Source organism: Cygnus atratus, chromosome 6 (assembly GCF_013377495.2).
Source record: "Cygnus atratus isolate AKBS03 ecotype Queensland, Australia chromosome 6, CAtr_DNAZoo_HiC_assembly, whole genome shotgun sequence".
NCBI classification, from domain to species: domain Eukaryota; kingdom Metazoa; phylum Chordata; class Aves; order Anseriformes; family Anatidae; genus Cygnus; species Cygnus atratus.
In genome coordinates, this window is record NC_066367.1 from 11,579,244 (window position 1) to 11,599,534 (window position 20,291).

Here is a 20,291-nt window from a genome sequence, read left to right on the forward strand (position 1 = left end):
TGCTGCGCGGCCAGCCCGGGCAGTGAGGAACTAAAGCAAGCCCCAGAGGTGCCACCGTGCCCACAGCAAGGAACACAAGAGGGGTCGGACAGCATCATCTGGGTGGGACGCTCGGTCCTGGCGTGTGCATGAGCCATGCTCACGATGCCATGCAGCAGCTCCAGGTGTTTGGTGGGGCTGGGACAGGCTGCTGATACACGAGTGGAGTTGGACTCAACGGCCCTTGTGGGTCCCTTCAACCTGAGATATTCTCACCTGTTCAGACTCAAAGAAAGCCCTTGCATGGAGGAGGCTCGTGGCATCCGGAGACAGAAAGCCCAGCGCTTGTGCGCCTGGCATTGCAGTGACACACCATGTCCCTCCCCATCTCCCTGCATCTTGAGGTGGGGGGATCTGAGGAGGATGTCACAGACTGGCGTCAACCTAGACCAGAAGGCATGGTCTGTGGAGAGCAGAGCAAAGGCGGGGGACGCAGCAGAGGTCCAGGAAGTGTTTGAGAGTACTGTGCATTGGCAGGGAACTCCCCAGGGTGTCCTCCTTCTCCCATTTAAATGCCCATTTCCCCCATGTCTTCCTGTACAGAAATGCTGTTTGCCTGGTGCGGGTGTTGCTGGCCACGGCCCCGGAGGCACGGGGTGGAGGCCCGTGCTCCGTCGGGTGCTTTCTAACTCTCTTTTTGCCGCTGTTTCGGGAAAAGCTGTTCTAATGTTCTCTCTCCCTCTCCTTGTCCCTTTTCCTAGTCCCCACCAAAAGGTGCCACCATTCCCTACCGCCCAAAGCCCGCCTCCACCCCTGTCATTTTTGCAGGTGGTCAGGTAAGAGCCGACCCGCTTGCAGCCTCCACTGCCAACCTCAGCCTTTTACTGCAGCACCAGCCGCTGCCCGTTAGTGCACTCAGGTTTCTTGCCTTCTGACTTGCATGGTGTCATCCCATCCGTGTCATGCCACGGCAGCTGGACCAAAAGCTTTTTGCAGAACTGCAGGCATGCTGGGGATGGGGATGGGCCAGTGTGTCCTGTTTTCTGGCCTCTCCAGTCAAATTAAAGTGACTTTGCACGTTGCAAATCGCTCCCAGGTGGGCTGGGCTCTTCCCAGCCTCTGCAGGGCAGCCTCCAGGGGAGGGTTGTCCCCATTGCTGCCACATGGCTGATCCGGTGCCACCAGCAGGGAACCCCCGCTGCAAGGACAGGGTTCATCTGTGTCCACTGGAGAGCCTGTATCACGTTGCCTTTGGAGATGTCATGCCACGGTAAACCTGGCTAAATCAAGGCTTGTGGTGAAGATATGATATTTCTAGCAACCCCTGGAGGTGACAGCAAGTTTCAGTTTGCTCAATAGCCATCAGCTCCCATGGCACATGCGTGCAATATGTGCCATAAGTCTACATGCAGCATGTGTTCCCGGTTGCTGATGCGTTTCTCAGTTAAGATAATGAGCATTTAATTTCCTTAAAATGTGTCAGAAATGAGCTTAAATCCTGAAGAGCACTCTCAGGCTAGTCCATTATCTGACCTGTGTCACCTGGTGCCAGCCATGGTCATCTCCTCCACCTGGACAGCCACCCTTAGTCCAGGAGAGGACTCAAGATGTGCTCGGTGCCCCCAGCCCGCACCCCCCAGCAAGAGAAGCGTGCAAACCGTGTGTGCGTGACACACGTCGGTTTCCCAGAGGAAGCAGCGCCAGCACGTTGTTCATTGATCTCCGTATCTCCTGGCACATCTGACTCCAGCTCTTTCTGCCTGGATTGGGACCCCCTAAATTTGCTCCCTCTCCCCCACGCCCAAGTGCTCTGAGTGCAGACATTGCAGCATTTTTCTCTGCGTGAGCTACAGCTCGTGTGTTCTGAGCAGTGCCGTGCAAGCTATTTCATGTCCTCCCAGTCTGTAATAAGTAGCAGAAGGGCAAGCCCAAAGCGCAGGCTATTTCAAGCAGCGTGCTGAATTAGCATCTCATAGTCAGTGGGACGAGTGTCTTGTGTGGCCTGAGCAGCCACCCTGGGAAAGAGCTTTGGGTCCAGCTGTCTGTGAGTGGTATCCTCTGAAAAGGGAGAGTAAGGGGGCAGCGCCTCTCCTACTGCTGGGGCTTGGTGTCTCACACAGAGGCAATGCCGCAGGAGGCGGCGAGTGCCTCGGGAAGCAGAGCTCTTCCCTGCCCACCCTGGGCGAGCCCCACGCATCCTCTGAGCCCTGGCAGCTCCTCACGGTTGGGGCTGGAGTGAGAGGCTTGAGATGCATCTACCCAAGATACCTCCCTGCCTTTTAATTCACTGCTTCTAATCAAGTTTTCTAATCAAAACGCAAAGGCCTAATCAAACTGCCAGGAAACGCTGAGCTTCCCAGAGCCCCTCTGCCCATCGCCATGGGAGCGCCGGTGCTGTCCCACTGGGGTGCTGGCTCTGCGCACAGGGCTCTGCCTCCCTCCTCCTGTGGGCTTTTGGGGCTGTTCCTGGCACTAAGCACTTCATTGTTTGCAAATGATGCAGAAAATTTTCATGAGGTGCAGGGATTTTTTTTTTTCTTTTTGACTTTTTCCTGGCTGTCTTTACTCTCCCTTTATAAAGTTCTGTCCATCCATTTCTTTCAGAATTATATGAATAATGGGTTGACTAGTGGGATGCGGCTTGCTAGCTGGTTAAGTCCCAAACATTGGGCACTCTCGTGGCTCTTACCCACAGCGGTGCTTACTTTCAGGTTACTTACAAAAGAGGAGGGATTGCTACAAGCAGTGGTAAAACCAGTAAGCTATCAGCCTAGCCAGCACCCACGTGGATCTGTGCATCACCTTCAGCAGAGTGCTGGAGGAGGTGTGGAGATGGAGAACCCACTAGGAGCAGTGCACCTTGAAATAGGGCGAGGCTCCCTTCACCGGCTTGCTTTTTAGGATGCCAAAGTCATGTTTAGTTGCAAAGGGCAGTGGTGATGCTATTGTGCACCCCTTGCACAGACAGCTCCGACTGATGAGCAGCTTTTGCACAGCGAAGCACGCCACAGCCTTGGCTTCCTCCTTGATGCAGACCTGGGACCTTTGAAGAGTTGTTTTCTTCTTTTGGAAGAGCCAGATCTCTTCCTCCGGGCTGGCCAGGGGCAGGGGGAACGCTCTTCCCTCCTCCCCTCCAGCCCCAGATCCAGCCTGCGTCGCTGGTGGCTGCTGACAGCAGCATGTGCTCTGCGTGCAGAGCGCTAGCAGCATTTGCCCCCCATCAGACAAGGAGCAAAGCCCAGGGCTGGCAGGGCTTCGCCACCACCTCCTTCCACCTCTAATAATGTCTTGTTTTTCTTTTGCAGGCCTACACAATTCAGGGACAATATGCTATTCCACACCCGGATGTGAGTTTTACCCTAATTTTTCTTACACCCTTTTATGTCACCTGCATGCTACTGTTAATTCACATAATATTAATATTAGACAATAATATTAATAGCATATTCTCAAAGTAACTGGCAGTGTGTAGTATCTGTAATACCTTCAGGAGCCTTTTAACCTGTTAGCGCTAAACTTTATTAATTCTGAGGACTTGGCCTGATGCTAAATTGTTTGCAATGTTCAGTGCTATCCCTTTGTTATGAGACAAAAACCACTCTATGCATTTTGTGCCTCAAAATGATCAAAACAAGGAAAGAAAGGAAAAAAAAAACATTAAGAGCTTCCCTTTCATTCCCTCCTTGTCCTTAAAACATTGGTCATGCAATGGCTTACGGAGGTGTCTCGGTGGGATGGGGAAAAAGTGAGAGCTCCGTCAGCGCACGGTGGGCAGGGACCTGTGCTTTTTGGGGGGGGTCTTCACTCGGGTGACTCAGTGCCAGGGTTGGGTTTCACTCATGCCGAAACCCCCTGCTTATGGCCTGCTCTGGTGCCCTGTGTTTGCTGGGGCACACGTAGGGAAGGGACGCTGGCACCTCCGCGCGTACAAGTAAAAGGTGTAGATCGGCTGGGCTGGGTCTGACGTGGCTCGGTGTTCCTCCGGCCGGCGGGCGAGTTGGGTCTCGAGTCGCTGCGTTACTTCTGGCACAGCTGAGCAGCAGGCGAGGCAGGCAGGCTCTGTGCACGCGCGCTCCCCTTGGTGTCAGGGGAGTGACTTGGCGCTGCTTTTGCTCTGCAGGCTGGGTTTTGTTCACAGGACCGAGGGCTGCACCTGCTTCTAGTGGAGGAGCGTGGATCTTGCCTGGTTTTGATGGAGGACAGTTTGGCTTTCCACGTGATGCCAGAATACGTATACTTTGAATAGCCCGCTGTAATTGTTGCTCAGAAATACTCTTAATTGTGTGCATTTCACTTTAGCTTCCCAACGCAGAAGATAAATACGGATGCATATTGCAAGGGTAGATCACTATATTCTTTGTCCCAGTTTTCCTTTGCAAACAGCAAGCATTTTCCTTGTTATTATACTCCTCTGTTTGGCAAGATTAGAACACGTATTAGTGCACATAGTGCTTTGAAAATATTTAGGCTTTAATCAGCACTGGAAAAACAGTGTCTGTGCCTTGCTGACTGTTCTCTGCCCTGCTCCCGGCGGATTTGCTGAGACTTGGAAAAAGTCATGCGTGCAAGGGCCGTGCTCTCCATCCTTCCTCTTGTAGCCCTCTCGTGAGGATCTGTCATTTTAAATACTTGCTCTGCAAGGAAACTCGTCTTGACCATGGTTCCAGGGCATTGCCTTTGCTCTCACAGGTCTCTGTGTTTAGTGGCCCCCTTTTGCAGACCCATGACAGCATTCCAAATGCCAAAGCTAAAATGTGAGCTCCTGCCTCAATCTTCTCCCTCTGGCAAAACCCACCTGGGTCAGTGGGAGTTTTGCCTCCTGAAGGGCTTCAGCACTGCCCGGGGTACTCACTTGCTAAGCACCACTATCAGCACTATTTCTTAGAAACGTGCTGCTTCAATGATAGGAAGGATTTGGGTGTCTCTGTCCCAGTAAGGGGAGACGTGACGGGCTCTCCCAGAGCTCCCCAGCACACTCCTCCTCGGGGAGCTGCAGGGCAGCAGTGCCCAGCCAGTTTCAGGAGGGTGGCAAAGATGCAGGAGGTTCCCTGTGGTGTCCTGTCAGTTGGACTCGTTGCAATGAGGAGCTCCATCTGGGTTTAATTTTGCAGAGAACATGATATTTCTTTAATTAAACAGCAACGAGTGTGGAAGTGAAACCAGCAAGCGGGAGGTGAAGAAGGCTGCTCCCCGCTAAAACTGACCTGTTCGCCTCCACCCCCTTAGTTTTATTTTGTTTTATGTTTGGAGCAGTGAAGCAGAGCACAAAATGTATTCCAGACAAAATCCTCTATGCAGCCGCTTCCTGATGGGGCTCAAAAAAGATACCCAGCACAACAAGGGATGCAAGGATCTGAAATACCTACTGGCCATGGCTGAAGCCCGCATTTCCCCGTGCTGCTAAGGGCTCGTGCTTGCAGTGCACGTCTCCAAGCCAGCATGGAGCCAGATGGTTCATCCGTCTCCCACAGATGTTCCCCATCAGTAGGGCAGCACCAGAGCAGTGGCTGCTGGGGAGGTGTTCACAGCGCGGCACTGCCAGCAGGGCTCCATGCCGCCGGCACACAGGCAGTGCCTCCAAGGTGCCTCCTCTGCTCCAAAACCACATAGCAGTGAGCAGCAGCTTGCAAAAGCCAGCACGGGAAGGTGGAGGCTGGAAATGCTGTGCACAAAAGCCCCGCTGCTGCTTTAGCAGCTCATCGTGTGGCAAAGGAACCAAAACGTCTGATGAGCTAAGAACGGGCTTCTTGCTGGTATTGTACTTCAGACCCTGACCAAGCACTTCTGCTAAAGATTTGGGCTCTATTGCATTTTACCCAGGCCAAGTCCTTCTGTTAGTGTTGTTTTTGCCATGTCTCAACATGGCTTCCTGGTTTCTTTTTTTTTTTTTTTTCCGTTATAATTTTGTTCTTGATTTTTGGTGTGACTTGTTGTACTCTATGACAATAACCTTTTTAGCTCTAATGTCCCTCCTACCCCTCAGCAGTTGACCAAGCTCCACCAGTTGGCTATGCAGCAAACCCCTTTTACTCCCCTTGGACAGACCACCCCCGCTTTCCCTGGTACGTACCCACACGCCCTTTCTAGATATCCTTCTCTTCTTACCTGTAGAGTTTCTCTCTCTTTCTGAACTCATTGTATCTAATGGAAACAAATAGGACCAGTAAAACTGAAGTTGCAATGTCCACAGGGATAGGTTAGCAGGGAGACTAGGTGGAAGTGCAGGGGTTGCGGTCCTCATGGGCACGCTCAGCGTGTAACTGTGCATGCCTGCTCTGCTTCCAGCCTTGCTGGCTTTCTGAGCAGCAGGATGAGTGCCAGCACCACCCTTCCCCACCCGGAGGAGGCAGCATCCCTCGCCGTGTGCCCATCCGGACCTCTGGGACATCCCCGCAGCGCCGGCGGGGGATGCTGCCCTCATGCCCGCGGGATGGAGCAGGGCAGGACGGCACTGGGGAGAGCAGTGGGAAGGTGACGCGGTGACAGGAGGACAGCCGGAGCTGGCGTGGCTCACCAGCCTGGCCTGCAAATCCTGCACTGTGTTTCATGGTCAGCTAGGAAGCAGATAGAGCGCAGGGGATGGCAATGCTGAAAGCACCTTTGTTTGCTCAGTGGTCAAGATGCCGAATGGAAATGCCTTTTCTGACAGTATATGTTCATCATATTTTGAGCTTCCTAGATGAAGTGACATTGCTTATCTCCTCGAAGGCAAAAGCATTAAATCTGTTTCTTCTTTGCTCTTCAGGAGAAAAGCTGCCCTTACATTCCTCCGAAGAAGCTCAAAATCTGATGGGCCAATCATCAGGTAAAACACAAAGCTACAGGGAAATCAGTAGGCGGCTGTTGAAAAATACTTCTGAAGTAGGACTGTGCCATTGTTGTGCTCCTGGATAAATCGTCTTGTTTGTGGAGAAGTGAGCATGTTTTCTGGCGGGCAGGTAGAGACCAGGCAGCACCATGCCTGCCATCTCCCTCTGCGCAGCATGTCCGAAGAAAAACACCTCTAGTTCATTACCTGGTTTTTGATGTTTGTCTGTAGCTGCCATCTCCGTAATGGAAAGACATCAGGGTCACCGCCCTTATTCTTCCACTTAATTTTGCATAAACCTCACCCGGAAACAGTAGAAAAAATGCTTGTGGGAATGGAAATAACATGCAATTTTAGCTGTCTCTCAGCCATTCAAGGAGAGCTGCATTTTTAGTGGAACAGGACCCCAAGGAGACGAAGCATGGCTGTAATCTTGGAAAAATTTCCATTTCAAATGTCCCTGGCAGCTGCACATTCATCCCTATGTGCTGAACATGCTTTTATACCCCGCTGGTGCTCAGGGGGATGATCCAGAGACCTGCAGGCTCGTGAGCGAGGGGAGCCAGACCTCCCGAACATGCCGGGGTGCGCTTCCTGCCTGCCTCGAAAGCATCTGGGGGCATCGCCCAACCGTGAAAGCAAGCATAGACCATGGAAATAGACCCCACCAGGTGGTAGCAAAAATAGATTTCTTGTTGTCTCTGCGCAGCCTTGTTCTCTGTGTGCCCTACTTTACCCCTTGCAATCACCCATGGCATTAATCCTGACCTGGCCGAACACAGTGATTCCCCGTGTTGCATCCAGAGGGATTACATGTGCATGTCAGAGGGGAGGACCCAGTATCCCAAAATGAGCAATCCCCCAGTAATGGAGAAGGATGTTATGGCTGTGGTGATGCAGGGGGTGATGCAATGCCCCAAAATGCAGCTGGGAGAGGCAATATGGGGCTGGGGTGGGAAATAGGTGTGGAGGTGACAGCACATGCGTGGAGGACACTGAACATCCGTGGAGGGCACCAGGGAGCAGGGGGAAGGAGTTTTTCCAGGCTGTAGATTGGGAACTGGTTCTGCAGGAGCACGTGGAAAGGCTTAGCCCTTTTTGCTCGCTCTGTGCATGAGCACTGCAGAGGGAGGATGAGGCACTGGTGAAATGCCCCTTCCTGTGCCCTGTGCTCTACAGCCAGCACTGAGCACTGCCTGCTGCACCAAATGCAGGCAGGAGCTATTTTGTGCCGGCTTTGGCACCAGTACAGCAGGTAGGGCTGGGCTTGTGTCCCCATCCCCTGCTTTTCCTTGTGCTCCCAACAAGAAATGGGTCCAAGAGACCTCCCGCAAGGGGTCCGGCATGCTGCCTGCATGGGGCGGCCGAGGCACAGTGCTCGGGAACGCGCAGGGACTGTGAGTTGGTGGCTCAGAGACCGGGCATCCTCCCTTCCAGGGGTGGTGCTGAGCGAGGATTTCAGCGTACAGCCTCCTTTTCTTGTTGGAGCTTGCCCACCTCAGCCAAGGCAGGGATGTGGACTGGGGGAACTCCTGACCGTGGGTTTTTTTTTAGGGCCCGTCCACCCCCCTCCTGCTCCCAGGGGGTCCGAGGGACGTGGCCGCGGCTGCCAGCAGACACCTTACTGGGGCAGTTCCAGTACCCAGACAGGAGTCTGTTCGCACCCGTTGGGTTTTAAACCCAAGGCTGTTTGCTCTCAGAACTGATTGGAGCCCCTCTTCCGTAGTGCAGAGGGAAGCACAGACCGCGAAACCCAGCACTGGCTTGCAGTAGGTGCTCGGTGCTCTCAAGGGATCACACATGGCCACGCAGCACAAGGATGCCCCTTGGGCTTTTGTGACCAGGGCCTCAGTGCTGCTGCTGTGTTGTTCCACAGCGGCACAGCAGTTCCAGTCTCCTGCTGCTTTTTTTTTTTTCCTGTGCACCCCCTTTATTCCTCTCTTTGCTCGGACACACACATTGCAGTCTTTTGGACTCTAGCGCACACTGCTCTTAAAAGTTTGTGTTATACAGATAAGGTTTTCCTTGGTAGTTTATGTTATACAGATAAGGTTTTTCTGCTGATGCTGCAAATTCCTTATAAGCTACCAGACAGTTTCTGTCCTACAGATTTGGAATAGGATGTCCCTACTCCAGCAATGAGGTGATTGAATATGGAAACCAGTGGGAAAAGCAGGCTTAAACCCGGCTAGGAGTGCTGTGCCAGGCTCTCACGTGGAGCTGTATGTGCGTGGTGGTCTGCTGGCTCCAGCCTTTCCCACCATGAAGGAGAGTGTCCTCCCTGTCCCGGGAGAAGCTGGGAAGAAACACACTGCTGCATTCACTCCTTGCTGCTGGCAGTGTGCTTCCACGTGGTTTTGTAGGGAAGCAGGCTCTCCACCGGCATGTTGTTTGCCTTGCCCTAAGAGGGACCATTGGTCCCAAGTCCAGCCAGCATGCGTGTCTTAGCAAGCTCTGGCTTAAGGTCAGCATTTCAGCTGCTGAGCTGCTTTCCTAAGGGCGACGTGCCCAGGGAGGGCTGGAGGGCGCGTGGAAACCCTGCCTCCAGGGTTTCTTCCTTCTCCCACCCCTGACAGCCCTCCGGGGGAGGCTGCAGCCTTGTGCTGCGCAAACCTTCCCAGAGCCAGTCTCACCTGGGGACCGAGGGTCGAGGGGCACAGTGGAAGGTGGCACCCCACTCCAGATGAGGCAGGTAGCAACCGTCTTCCTCCTCCTTGTACCAGAGTGTGTGATCCCCTTCCCCTCCCAGCCCCGGAGCAGGATGCAGCCTTTGCAATGTCGACTGCTGGGGGGAAGTGCCAGCAACCCGCTGCGCTGCTGCTGCAGGCTGTAACCATTTTCCCTTGCATATGCCCAGGTCTGGATGCCAGTCCCCCGGCCAGTACTCATGAACTCACCATTCCCAATGATGTAAGTACAGTGGCGATGCCTCTGCCTGTGTGTGTATGTGTATACACATATATATATGTATATATATGTACTCTGCAAATGTATGAGCTCGTTAAATACATTTAGAGATACCCCTTCACCGGGTTCACTCATGCCTTTTGTGCAGCTCCTCAGTCTGGTTGTCTGGGGTCATGAAGCACCTGCTGGTCTCTACCCTGTTGGTAGCTTGCCTAGGGAGAATCCTCCTCAGTGCTCCGTTTTCCTTCCCAAGTGAACTTAGTGCTCACGAAAGATGCCCACTTGACAGCGTTCAGCAGCGGAGGGAGCTCCCAAGCCAGCCCCAGTATAATTGCCTAATATACCACTGGCAGGTCTGAGATGTTTCAGATCTGTCCTTTTGAAAGGCAGTGCATCGCATTTTGGTACTGGTGGCAGTCACCAGTTGGGTCTTATAAGTGGAGGCATTGTGGTGAGGTGGATATTGGACTCAGACTTTTGTCAGAAGGAGGCTGGAATTGTCATGGTCACAGAGAGGGGCAAGGAGGCTGCTCGGGGTGCTTAGATAGGAGGAGGTGGGATGCAGAGCCCTGGCAGACAGCACCTGGACCCAAGGTCTCACTTCTGGAGTGGCCTTGTAGTTTCCGTGGGTTAATAACCAGCCCGTGCCCAAACCAGGAGCATGGCGAGTGCAGAAATGGCTCCCAGGCACCATCCCCACTACTGGCACCCTCAGCCCACCCTTCTCGGGGGGGATTGGGTCTGGTGCCTGTTTCCTCTTCTTCCTCCTGTTTACCCAGCTTTTGTTGGCCCAGTGAGGAAGCCCCCATGGGAGACCACCAGGAGTCCTACAGGTGCTTCTCAGCTTGCAATGGCCACGGCTGGCCAGCCTGGGGGACCGCGGCCCTGGCAGCAATGAGGGCGTCTTTGGGAGCGTTGGGGGACCCCTCGCAACGGGGTCTCGCCTGCCTTTTAGTGTGTTGAATGACCTGCCACAGGACACAGAAGTACTGGGAGCATTCACTCGCCAAAAGCCTGGCTCACATCAGACCTGCACTGTATTAAACGTCACTGCCTGTGTCTTTTTTCTGCCTGCTGAAAATACCTCCTGTTGTTTTGAAGGCTCTGAAATTCCCACTGTCACCTTCCCTGGAAAGAGAGCACAGACTTGGGTGTCTTAAAGCGAATCACCTACAGGAGGTTTTAGCAGTGCAGATCAGACCGTGGTTGCACTGCAGAGAAAGGAGAGTTCAAGGAAATCCGGTGATGAAATCCAGCTTGTCACTTCTGTGACTGTCAGGAGAAACTTGAATGCTGTGCAGAGATACTCAGAAGCCTCTGAATAGGTTTGGCTCCTCTTCTCCCCCGAGCAGGCTCCCAATGTACATTTGCTGAAGCACCTCCAGCCTCTTCGAGCTATTTCTGCTCTGCGAGAACCAGGACGGGTGGCTGTTGGGCTGAACGTCATGCTGTAGCCCCAGAGATAGTTGATACCTTTCCAGTGCTGCAGTGGATGCACATTCGGGTCCTTCAGCCTGCACTCCAGGCAGGTGAAGGATAAGGTGAAGAGATGGACATGGCTGGGACTGGCTCTGGCTTTGTGGAACTAAGAAACCTTCACCAGGGGCTGTCAGTGAAGCTTTCCTTAAGGCTTACAGAGGCACAGCATTGTGCACAACAGCACCGTTAGGACAGCAGCAGTCAGGACAACTGCAGGTCATTTCTCTGCTCTTCCTAACCCTCTGCTTTGTTGGGAGCTCTGGTGGCCTAGCAGAGAGAGTTGCAATGAAGAAGTCTACCCAGAAACACGTTGCCGTCTGACGTTAAGATCTAAGCACTACATGGGACAAACCACTAAGGCAGCTGTGATCTGACAGCAGGACCAGTGGACATTGGGAGCAGTCTCCACCTCTATGGGTAGCGGCAGAAGCCCAGCAGCTGATGAGAGGGATGAAGGCGCTCAAATGCTGATGGCCAAGCAGGACATGCAGAAAGACCTCGTACCTGTGCTGTAAATGTTGCTCACCTTCCTGTGCCTTACCCAGCTGTAGTGGTGCGTAAGGGAACTCTAGTCTGATGTACGAATGAGTGAGAGCAAAGATCAAGACTCCCTCAGGGACCACTGAGGAAATTCATGCCTCTATGTGCCTCTAAGGAAAACTAATTATTTTTTCAAGAGGGCAAAAGGCATTTTTCAATAAAATTCTCCTTTCCTGCCACAGCCTGGACCCTCCTCCCAGGGCAGTGAGGGAGACGCTGGGGGGCAGAAGGGCAGGATGGGGTGAGCAGTGTGAAGCTGTTAACGGCGAGTGTCTGCAGCTGCTGGGGGGCACCTGGGGCCAGGCTGACCCCGGGGAGCCCTGTGCCGTGTTCAGGCGGGATCTCCCGGTTTCGTGAGCACTGAGGTCACGGTCACTCCAGGGCAGGGTGAGGAAGGCTCCGGCCTCGCGGTCGTGCTCATGTCCCTGAGCCGCGCTTTACGCCGTCCCCCGTCCCCCCTCCCGCGCTTTCTTTCTAGCTAATAGGCTGCATAATCGGACGCCAAGGGACCAAAATCAATGAAATTCGGCAGATGTCTGGAGCACAGATCAAAATCGCCAACGCCACGGAAGGGTCATCAGAGCGCCAAATCACCATCACGGGAACCCCTGCCAACATCAGCCTCGCTCAGTACCTCATCAACGCCAGGTGAGACCTGGCGGCGGGGCCGCCTGCCGCCCTCACTTCAGGAGGGTTTTGCTTGTAGCCAGGCAAAATCGCTGTCTTCCCCCGCCGAGGAGGTTGCACTGGGGCAGGGCACGGAGATGGATCTGGTCTGGTGGCAGGAAGGCGTAATTTGGGACCTCGCTGCGAAACCGGCCCTCTCTCGCTGCCTCCTCAGAGCCTCTCCCACGCGCTTCCAGGCCTCCAAAAATCCTTCCCTCCACCGAATGAAGTCAATCAAGCAGTCCAATAAACAGCAGACATGGGAACGGCCTGATCGCGTCCTTTTCATCTCCTGGCAGCGCGACGCAGCAGGGCTCTGCCGGCACGTGCCGGGGTCGGGGACGCTGCAGGCTGGGCCACGCAGGGCCGGCGCCACCGGCAGCAGGGCCGGGGCCATCGGTGCGGGCGGGTGGGCAAGCGGGCAGACAGCCCAGGAGGAGGGGAGTCGTCTCACTGGCTTCACGCTGCAAGGCCGTCCGTCTGTCCATCCATCCGTCCGTCCGTCTGTCCATCCGTGCCGGCGCTGGCAAGAGGAAGGGGTGAGGGAGCAGCAGCAAGGTGTGCGCGGTCTCTCCTCCCCCCCTTGCACCCGACCCCCTTCTGCCCCAACCTGCAGCCGTCTCTGCCACCCTGCCCTCCCCACTGCCTGGCCCCGCGGCACCTCCCCACCACCTCCCGAGGAAGGAGAGAAAAGAAAACTGAGCGGCTCTGTTACCGGGAAGGGCTGGCCGAGCCACAGCTCATGCCGTAGCGAAGGCAGAGATGGAGGGCGGCCTGGCAGGGGGGTGGATGGGTCACGGCTCAGCCTCTCCCTTGCTTTGGAAAGGCAGAGCAAAACAGGGGAGCTGGGGCAGCTTGCAGGTGACAGGACAACGGGGCTGGTGGCAAGGATGCTGGGAATGCTGCTTGCCCCCCGTAGGAGGGATGCTGGTAGAGGTGAGGCCGTGTGCTGGGACATCTCCTGCCAGCACCCCTTGTGCGTGGCACCTCTGCCAGGAGCGGGCACTAGCTGGCATCAGCGAGGGTCTTCAGGTCCACACTTGAGCCCCCTGCACCCTCTATGGGGACCCCCAAGCCCCATGTGCTCAGGCCACCAGGCATCGGGCAGGTGACCCTCTGCCATAAGCTGTGACATTGCCCCCAGCCCTACCCGAACCTCCTGAGCACCCCTAGTGGGCGAAACACAGGTGCTGGAGGAACCCGGTGAGACATCGAGATCTGGAAAAAAATGAGCACATTCCCCCAGTTCAGGATAGGTCAGGATAGGGACAGGACACTGGGAGAGAGGGGATCCATCTGCACAATGCCAAGCCCACGGGTGCCTCGCCAGGCATCCCATGGGACGTAGGCATGAGGAGCAGTGCTGCCATGGAGGATCTGCGTTTTCTTTTCTACTCCATTTATTAAGCGCTTGTTTTTGTCTTCCCCACCCTCTCTCTGCCCCTGTCTATTCTAGGCTGACGTCTGAGGTCACTGGAATGGGCGCACTCTAATTTCCACCCACCATCCTCCACTCCGCACCACCCGACCCTCTCCAGCCAAGGGCACTCCACCCAGCCTGTACAACCTGTACATTTACCGTCTTCCCCTTACCTCCACAGATACTCTTTTCTTTACTAACAGATATATATATATATATAAATACACACACATATGCACCCACCAGAACGTTTCTTTATGACCTCCTTACTGTGCTCCTGAGACCGCTCCCGAACTCTTTGGTTATGGTCCTTGTTTTCAGCGTACGGTGTTATTACTTCTTCTGCTTTCGGGGGGGGGGGGGGGGGGAGGGGGGGACTTTCCACTTGTGAGACTCGAGAAGATGACGATGGGTCTCTAGTGTCAGCCTAGCGTAGCTACCTAAAGGTTTGCATTGAGCCTGGCGGCTCTCGCTGTAACCTATGGCATGGTAACGCCACCCAGAGCTGTGCTCACTTTCCTCCCCCCAGTCCCCCCGGTGCTCCCACTCTGCTCGCTTCGCCCCTCCTGGCTCCCCTCTGCCACCTCTTACCCCTGCCCTGAGGATAAGGCATAGTTCTTTACCCCTGTGTTATTTTGGAAGCAGAAAGTGCAGGAGCCAAGCCTACATGCATGCATGGGTTCACGCACAGACGTCTCTCTTTGCAGCATGGCAGGGTCCAGACAAGCCATTTTTAATACTCAAGGAAGGGAATCTCCCTCTCTCTCTCAAACACACACACACTTAAACACACAATGCCCCTTTTTTAACTATCAAGCAACTGGAAGCGGGAAGAATTCAGCTGTATGGGATTCACACCCCCAGGGGCCCATGAAAGCACTCTGACAATCCCCACGAGCAACCTTTGGACAATAGCTCAGGAAGCTCTGCGAGCCGGCTGTGTTCGTCAGTGTTTGTGTTCAATAAATGTCTGTGCAGCTCTGCTACCATTGGGCTCCGACTGTTCTTCTTCTGGTCCACCCCACTGTCTCCTCCACATCCTTCTCCATCCTAGCAGCTCGGAGGGAAGGTGGGGTGTGTGTACCAAACCTTTCCTTTATTATAATTTTATTTTAGGAAAGGTACCAGTTGGCGACAATGCACTTCCTGAGTGATTCTAAGCTTTCTTTTTTACCAGGGAGTGTACTTGGCTTGCACAATGTTTGGTTTTCCCAAAGATTAGTATACAACTTATGGTAGGACGACAAATAGCTCTCGCAATCCCCTTGTCTGGACAGATCTTCTATGTCTGTGCCCCAAGCCCTTCCCCTGCCTTCTGCTTCCAGGCTTTGCATCTCTCTCCTGCCTCTCAAGAGAGGAAACAAATATATTTTCCATCAGCTAATCTATACCGTACAAAATGTCTGGCACACATTTTCCCCGTACTGCAACCATTGCAAGACATTTCTGCACCATAAAACATGGGAAATATATTGCTTTTCCCAGCGAGCCCCAGGACTGGATGCCCTTTCCCTCTGTCCTTCCTGCAGAGCTTCCCCCAGCGCAGGGGCTCAGCGCTGGCAGGGGCGGTCGTGGCGGGGGGCTCTTGCTGGAGCCAGGCTCAAGTTCCTGCTGCTTGGCCCGGCGTCCAGGTGTGCTGTGGAGCACCCCGTATTCCCAGCCGGGGGTGCGCAGGTGCTTCAGGCAGGGCTCAGAGGGAGCCGTGTCTCCCCGCTGCCTCGGTGCTGCTGCCAGAGGTGCGGGCAGCGAGTCGAGCGTGGCACCTGAGCACCGAAGGGCCTCGCAGCGGGGTCTCCGTCGCCCTTTTTCCCAGCTGTAGGGGTGTGGGTGTGTGTCCCAGTCCCAGCGGCGGCCTTGGGGTAGAGGCAGAAGGAGATGTCCTTGGAGAGGGATGCTTTCCCCTGCCCAGACCTTCCCCGTCAGGAGCCCTGATCCACCAAACCGATCAGAAGTCTGCTTTTTGCTCTGCTACAGGCTGCTTTTTTGTTTTAGCTTTTGAGAGAGCACTTACAATGGAAAAAGCCACCTGAGCAACTCCAGCTGGGAAATGCCAGCCATCCTGCAAATGAAGCCAGGGGGGTGTTCTCAAGCCAGGCGTGCAGAAACTGATAAACCCAGGCTGGGTCTCTGCAAAGCAAAGGTTTGTCTGCCAGCCACTGCCAGGGACCCGTCTGCCGGAGAGGGGTGCAGCCACATCCACTGCCCCCTGCACACACAGGCAAGAGAGAGAGTGGGAAGGGGGCTGAGCCCTTCCAAGGTTAGTGTGCAAAGAAAAACAAACAAAAAAAATCAAAAAAAAAAAAAAACCAAAACCACCACCACAACAGCAAAAACATCAACAAAAAAATCAAACCAAAAATCCAGTGGTATGTGGGAATCTATCAACTTATCCATCACTGTCTGGGATTGAACGAGGCCTGGAGAGAGAGTTGATTAAGCAACCACTGCAGTACCTGCTGGGGACATGCTGATGACAGCAACGATAGCAACAAAATCACAAGGGATGTGTCAAATTCAGCTTTGAATTCCTTGGTACAACTCAGAAGGAGATGGCATGAAGAATGGCTGCTTTCTTTGGAAGAAGCCACAATGTTTTGTTTTTATTTGTGGTATGTCTTGGTTTTGCACTTAATGTGAGCTAAAAATGCTACAGCAATGCATCCACAGCCATGTCCGTGGGAGAAATATATGCACAACTTTAACACTGCGGAGAATATCCAAGACAACATGGATGTCACAGTTAATCAACAGAAGAGCTTTAATACATTGCTTTTCTCTATCAAAGCAATGCATTTTATCCAGACAGAGTGATTCAACATTTTTGGAAGTCGCTGACTGAGTTACTTAAACTCTTTGGGAATGGGTTATTTTGTGGGAAAATGGGATTTTGGCAGGAATTAATTGGTGCAAAGCCTCAGTCTGCCCCTGTTTGTGGAGTGTGGTGGGGCTGAGGACCACTCTTTGCCCCTTGGGCCTCCACTGAAGGTCTCCACTCCCCCTCATATCTGTCCCAGGTCACGCTCCCGAAAGTGCGAAAGTGAGTGTTGGGCTTATCGGTACGTGCATTTTTTCCTAGGCTGTATAGGCTGTATTTGGAAGGGGGAAAAAAAAAAAAAGATTGTTTCCCCTACGGGAAAGTGGCTTTCACCTGAGAGATTTTAAATTTAAATGCTCTCATTTAGTTGTAATTCAGGGTGGGTTTTTTTGTTGTTGCTGTTTTTGCTTTTTTTGTTTGTTTGTTTGTTTTAAATATATAATGTATTCATGCTAGTCGCTTTTAATTATGCTAATTTCAGGCTCACGGCCCATCAGAAAGGGTAATTCCCCGCTCGGTGCCGCAGAGGCAGGGTCCCCGGGGGCAGGGCGAGCCCCCGGCCCCCTGTCGCTCCCGCCGCGGTCACTAGATGTCCCCATCGCCCTGCGCACCCCGCTCCCGTCCCCAGCTCCCTCCAAACCCAGTGTCCCGTCCCGTCCCGCCCTGTGCTGGCCCCGTCCGTCCGTCCGTCCGTCCTTCCATCCGTGCATTCGATGGGCTGTGCTCTGGGAGTTTTGGGGTACCCTAAATCGGCAAGGAGAGGGTACCCCAAAACTCGAGGCACGGGCAATATTTGGGTGTTTCGAGGGGTAATGGTTTTAGACTAAAAAGGGTAGATTTGGGTTACAAATAAGGAAGAAATCATACATTATGTGGGCGGTGAGGCCCTGTCCCAGGCTGCCCCGAGGAGCTGCGGGTGCCCCATCCGTGGCAGTGCCCAAGGCCAGGCTGGTTGGGGCCTGCTCTGCCTGAGGGGACCCTGCCCACGGCAGGGGTGGCACTGGGTGGGCTTTGAGGTCCCTGTCAACCCAAACCTTCCTGTGATTCTGTGACTCCGTCTGCCCCGGTGCCAATCCATGCGGATGCCTAGCAGGAGCCCAACGCCACGTCCCACTGCGGGGTTGTCCCACCGGCATCAGGACCTTCTTGAAGACACCCTGGCCCATTTGGGCACTCGTGCATGGCCAGGCTGGCTACTAGCCCTCTGGACCCCTGCCCTCGGTCCCACCACACGCTCTGGTTATGCTGCTTGCACCCGGGGAGGAGGGCCCCAGCACAGCCGAGGCTCAGGCTACAGCTGGCCTGACCCAGCACATTTGATCTTGCTGGGCTGGTGTTTCGCAACAGGAGGATGTTTTCCAGGGAAATTCCCTGCGGCCCCAGACCTCTCCAGTGGCAGCTGGCACCGGTGCAGAGCTTGGGGTGGAAGGCTTTGCAGGAAGGTCAGGGTCTGGGTGCAATTCCCCTGCTCCCTTGTTCAACAGCAGAGCTCTGCTGAGAGGGTTATTTTTGCTTCCACTTCAAAAAAAAAAAAAAAAAAGGAAAGGAAAAAAAAAAAAGCAGCTGTGGATCTTAATTCACTGTGCTATGCATCAAGCCTGAGGCCTCCATCTGAAGGGTAACGTGGCAGTGACTTTTAGGAAGTACTGAATGTACCAGATGTGCAACTCCTCCAGATCCAGATGTGCGCCCTCCCCCCCACCTCAGCCCCGCGAAGAGGAACAAGCGGCACCGAATCACTCCGAAAGCATCCCGCAGACTAAACCTAGCCAAGTGCGAAACCCGGACGGCTCAGGATTCCCACACCAGTGTTTACGCAGCACAGCCACAGGGATGTCTCTTCCCAGAAAAAGCCCTGGCGTCGGCTCCCCATGCGGGGACCGGACCCAGCTGGGTGAAGCAGACGGGCCTGGTGCTGGCTCCATGGCTGCACCGAGAGCTGAGCCCCATGCCGAACCTCGGCCTGTTGCTGATTTAAAACCCACATGCTGTTTCTATAAGGAGCTGCTTTGATCCCGAAAGGGAAAGCCAGGCTGCGCACGAGGGCTGGAGCACTTGAAACTCTCCCCGCGTGCTGTGCTCTGTCTCCCTGCAGGCAGCGTCTCAGTGGCGTTGTTTGTTCCTGGAGGAAAGCCTGTGTCTGAGAGCATTTGTGTCTGCACCAACAAGCGAGCTAGCTGGGGCGGGGAGGGATTCGTGCCCCTCAGCTCTGAAGCCACTGTGGGTTTTGGCCATCCGGATGAGACCTGGGGTGCAGGATGCGCCAGGGGAGTGCAGACAAAGGAGCGGGCTGGAGGGCTGGAGCAGCCGTTCCTTGCAGGGGTGCCCAAATTCAGGGCTGCGCCAACTGCTGAGGGTCAAAGTGAGATGGAAATCCAACAGGATTTCCAGGGCGAAGGGGAGCAGGGCAGCTTTCATGAGGTGGTCACCCGAAATTTTTCATTCAGTGGGCTGTTGTTTTTTTTGGGGGTGTGGGGTGGGGGGGGTCCTTCTTGGAAGAGCTCGCAGCCAGATGCTGCTGTGCTCTTGGAGGCTGCCCTGAGCTGGCAGTGCCCTGACACAACCCAGGGCTGCTGCAGCAGGAGTTGCTGTGTCTGCCTGGGGGTATCTGTGTGTGCTACTCAGCACGCAGCCATGCTCCTGAGTCCCCCATGGGAGTGCTGCAGGGGAGCACTGCGCTGTCAAAAGCCAGTTAAAAATGCAAACCTTACACTGCTGAGAAACTGCAATCTCTGTTTAAAAAAAAGATTTAGTTGCATGCAAATGCTGCTACTTCTCTTGTCTTAAATAGCTTTATATTTCAGTCTGGAATGCTTTCAAGACACACAGGACAGCACAGAGCATCTTTAAATGCAGCAATGCACCAGGGCAGCTGGAGACCATGTGAACGTGGCTCCTTGCGGTGGGGCGTGCGACACTGAGCACAAAACTGATTCCCCTGTGCCCCTGCTCGAGCTCACCATTTGGCAACCCCAGCAACGAGCATCAAACGATGCAAAAGATGCAATTGCTGCCTCTTGGGCCGTGGAGAGAGGGGAGATGCTCTGCACGGCGCGTGGCCAGGGAGTGGGGATTTGTGGCAGCGGGGAGAGGTGCGTGTTGGTGGTGCAGCCCCTTGGTGCTGAGCACAGCCCTTGGGGTGTGGGTCTTTTGGTACGGAGCTGGAGCTGCTCAGGGCATTGTGTGGAGCTGTGTGTCCATGTAGTGTGGCTGGGGGGGTCCAGGGGGAGGAAATGCCAGCTTGGGACCTTAGCTGAGCTCTGACCATCTCCCTTGGTTGACCCCCAGCTCTCCAGACCCAGAGACCCACGGGAGGAGCACCTTCCCTGCATGACCGGACACAGCAGCTCGCAGCCAGCGCCTACGGCACCCCAGCTGTACCTGCTTCTGCAGACCAGCCTTCCTTCTCCACCCTTCAGGCACCCGCTGCTTTACAATGCATTTCGTGGCTTTTCTGTGTAAACGCAATAAAGCTCTTGCTGTCAGACCACAGCGAGCGGGTCCCTCCTGGCTGCCTGGCATGGCCGTGGCTTTGGCAGGGGGATGCCGTGGGGTGGCGGGGTGCTGCTGAGGACCTGTGACCCCCGGAAGGGTTAAGGTGGAAAGTCGTCCCACGCAGCCCGCCAGTCAGCCTCAGCCTGCTGGAAAAAGCGGCTCAGCGCCCTGGCTGCGCTCAG

General features: G+C 54.5%; 1 protein-coding gene across 12 annotated transcripts in view; it reads left to right on the forward strand.

Moving 5' to 3' along the window:
* The window catches only part of PCBP3 (poly(rC) binding protein 3), a 40,562-nt gene extending 20,582 nt beyond the window's left edge, over nucleotides 1-19,980 (forward strand). For 3 of the 12 annotated variants that reach the window (XM_035570275.1, XM_035570283.2, XM_050711590.1), the window contains 7 exons: nucleotides 741-815; nucleotides 3,285-3,326; nucleotides 5,963-6,041; nucleotides 6,725-6,784; nucleotides 9,645-9,697; nucleotides 12,192-12,361; nucleotides 19,903-19,980. In XM_035570275.1, coding sequence (XP_035426168.1) covers nucleotides 741-815; nucleotides 3,285-3,326; nucleotides 5,963-6,041; nucleotides 6,725-6,784; nucleotides 9,645-9,697; nucleotides 12,192-12,361; nucleotides 19,903-19,948 — 525 coding nt within the window. In that variant the 3' untranslated portion in view covers nucleotides 19,949-19,980. Of the gene's footprint in view, nucleotides 1-740; nucleotides 816-3,284; nucleotides 3,327-5,962; nucleotides 6,042-6,724; nucleotides 6,785-9,644; nucleotides 9,698-12,191; nucleotides 12,362-13,835; nucleotides 13,981-19,902 lie in introns of those variants that run through there. The other 9 variants (XM_035570315.1, XM_035570349.1, XM_050711592.1 and 6 more) reach the window with 7 other exon arrangements.
* Nucleotides 19,981-20,291: the final 311 nt, after the last annotated feature.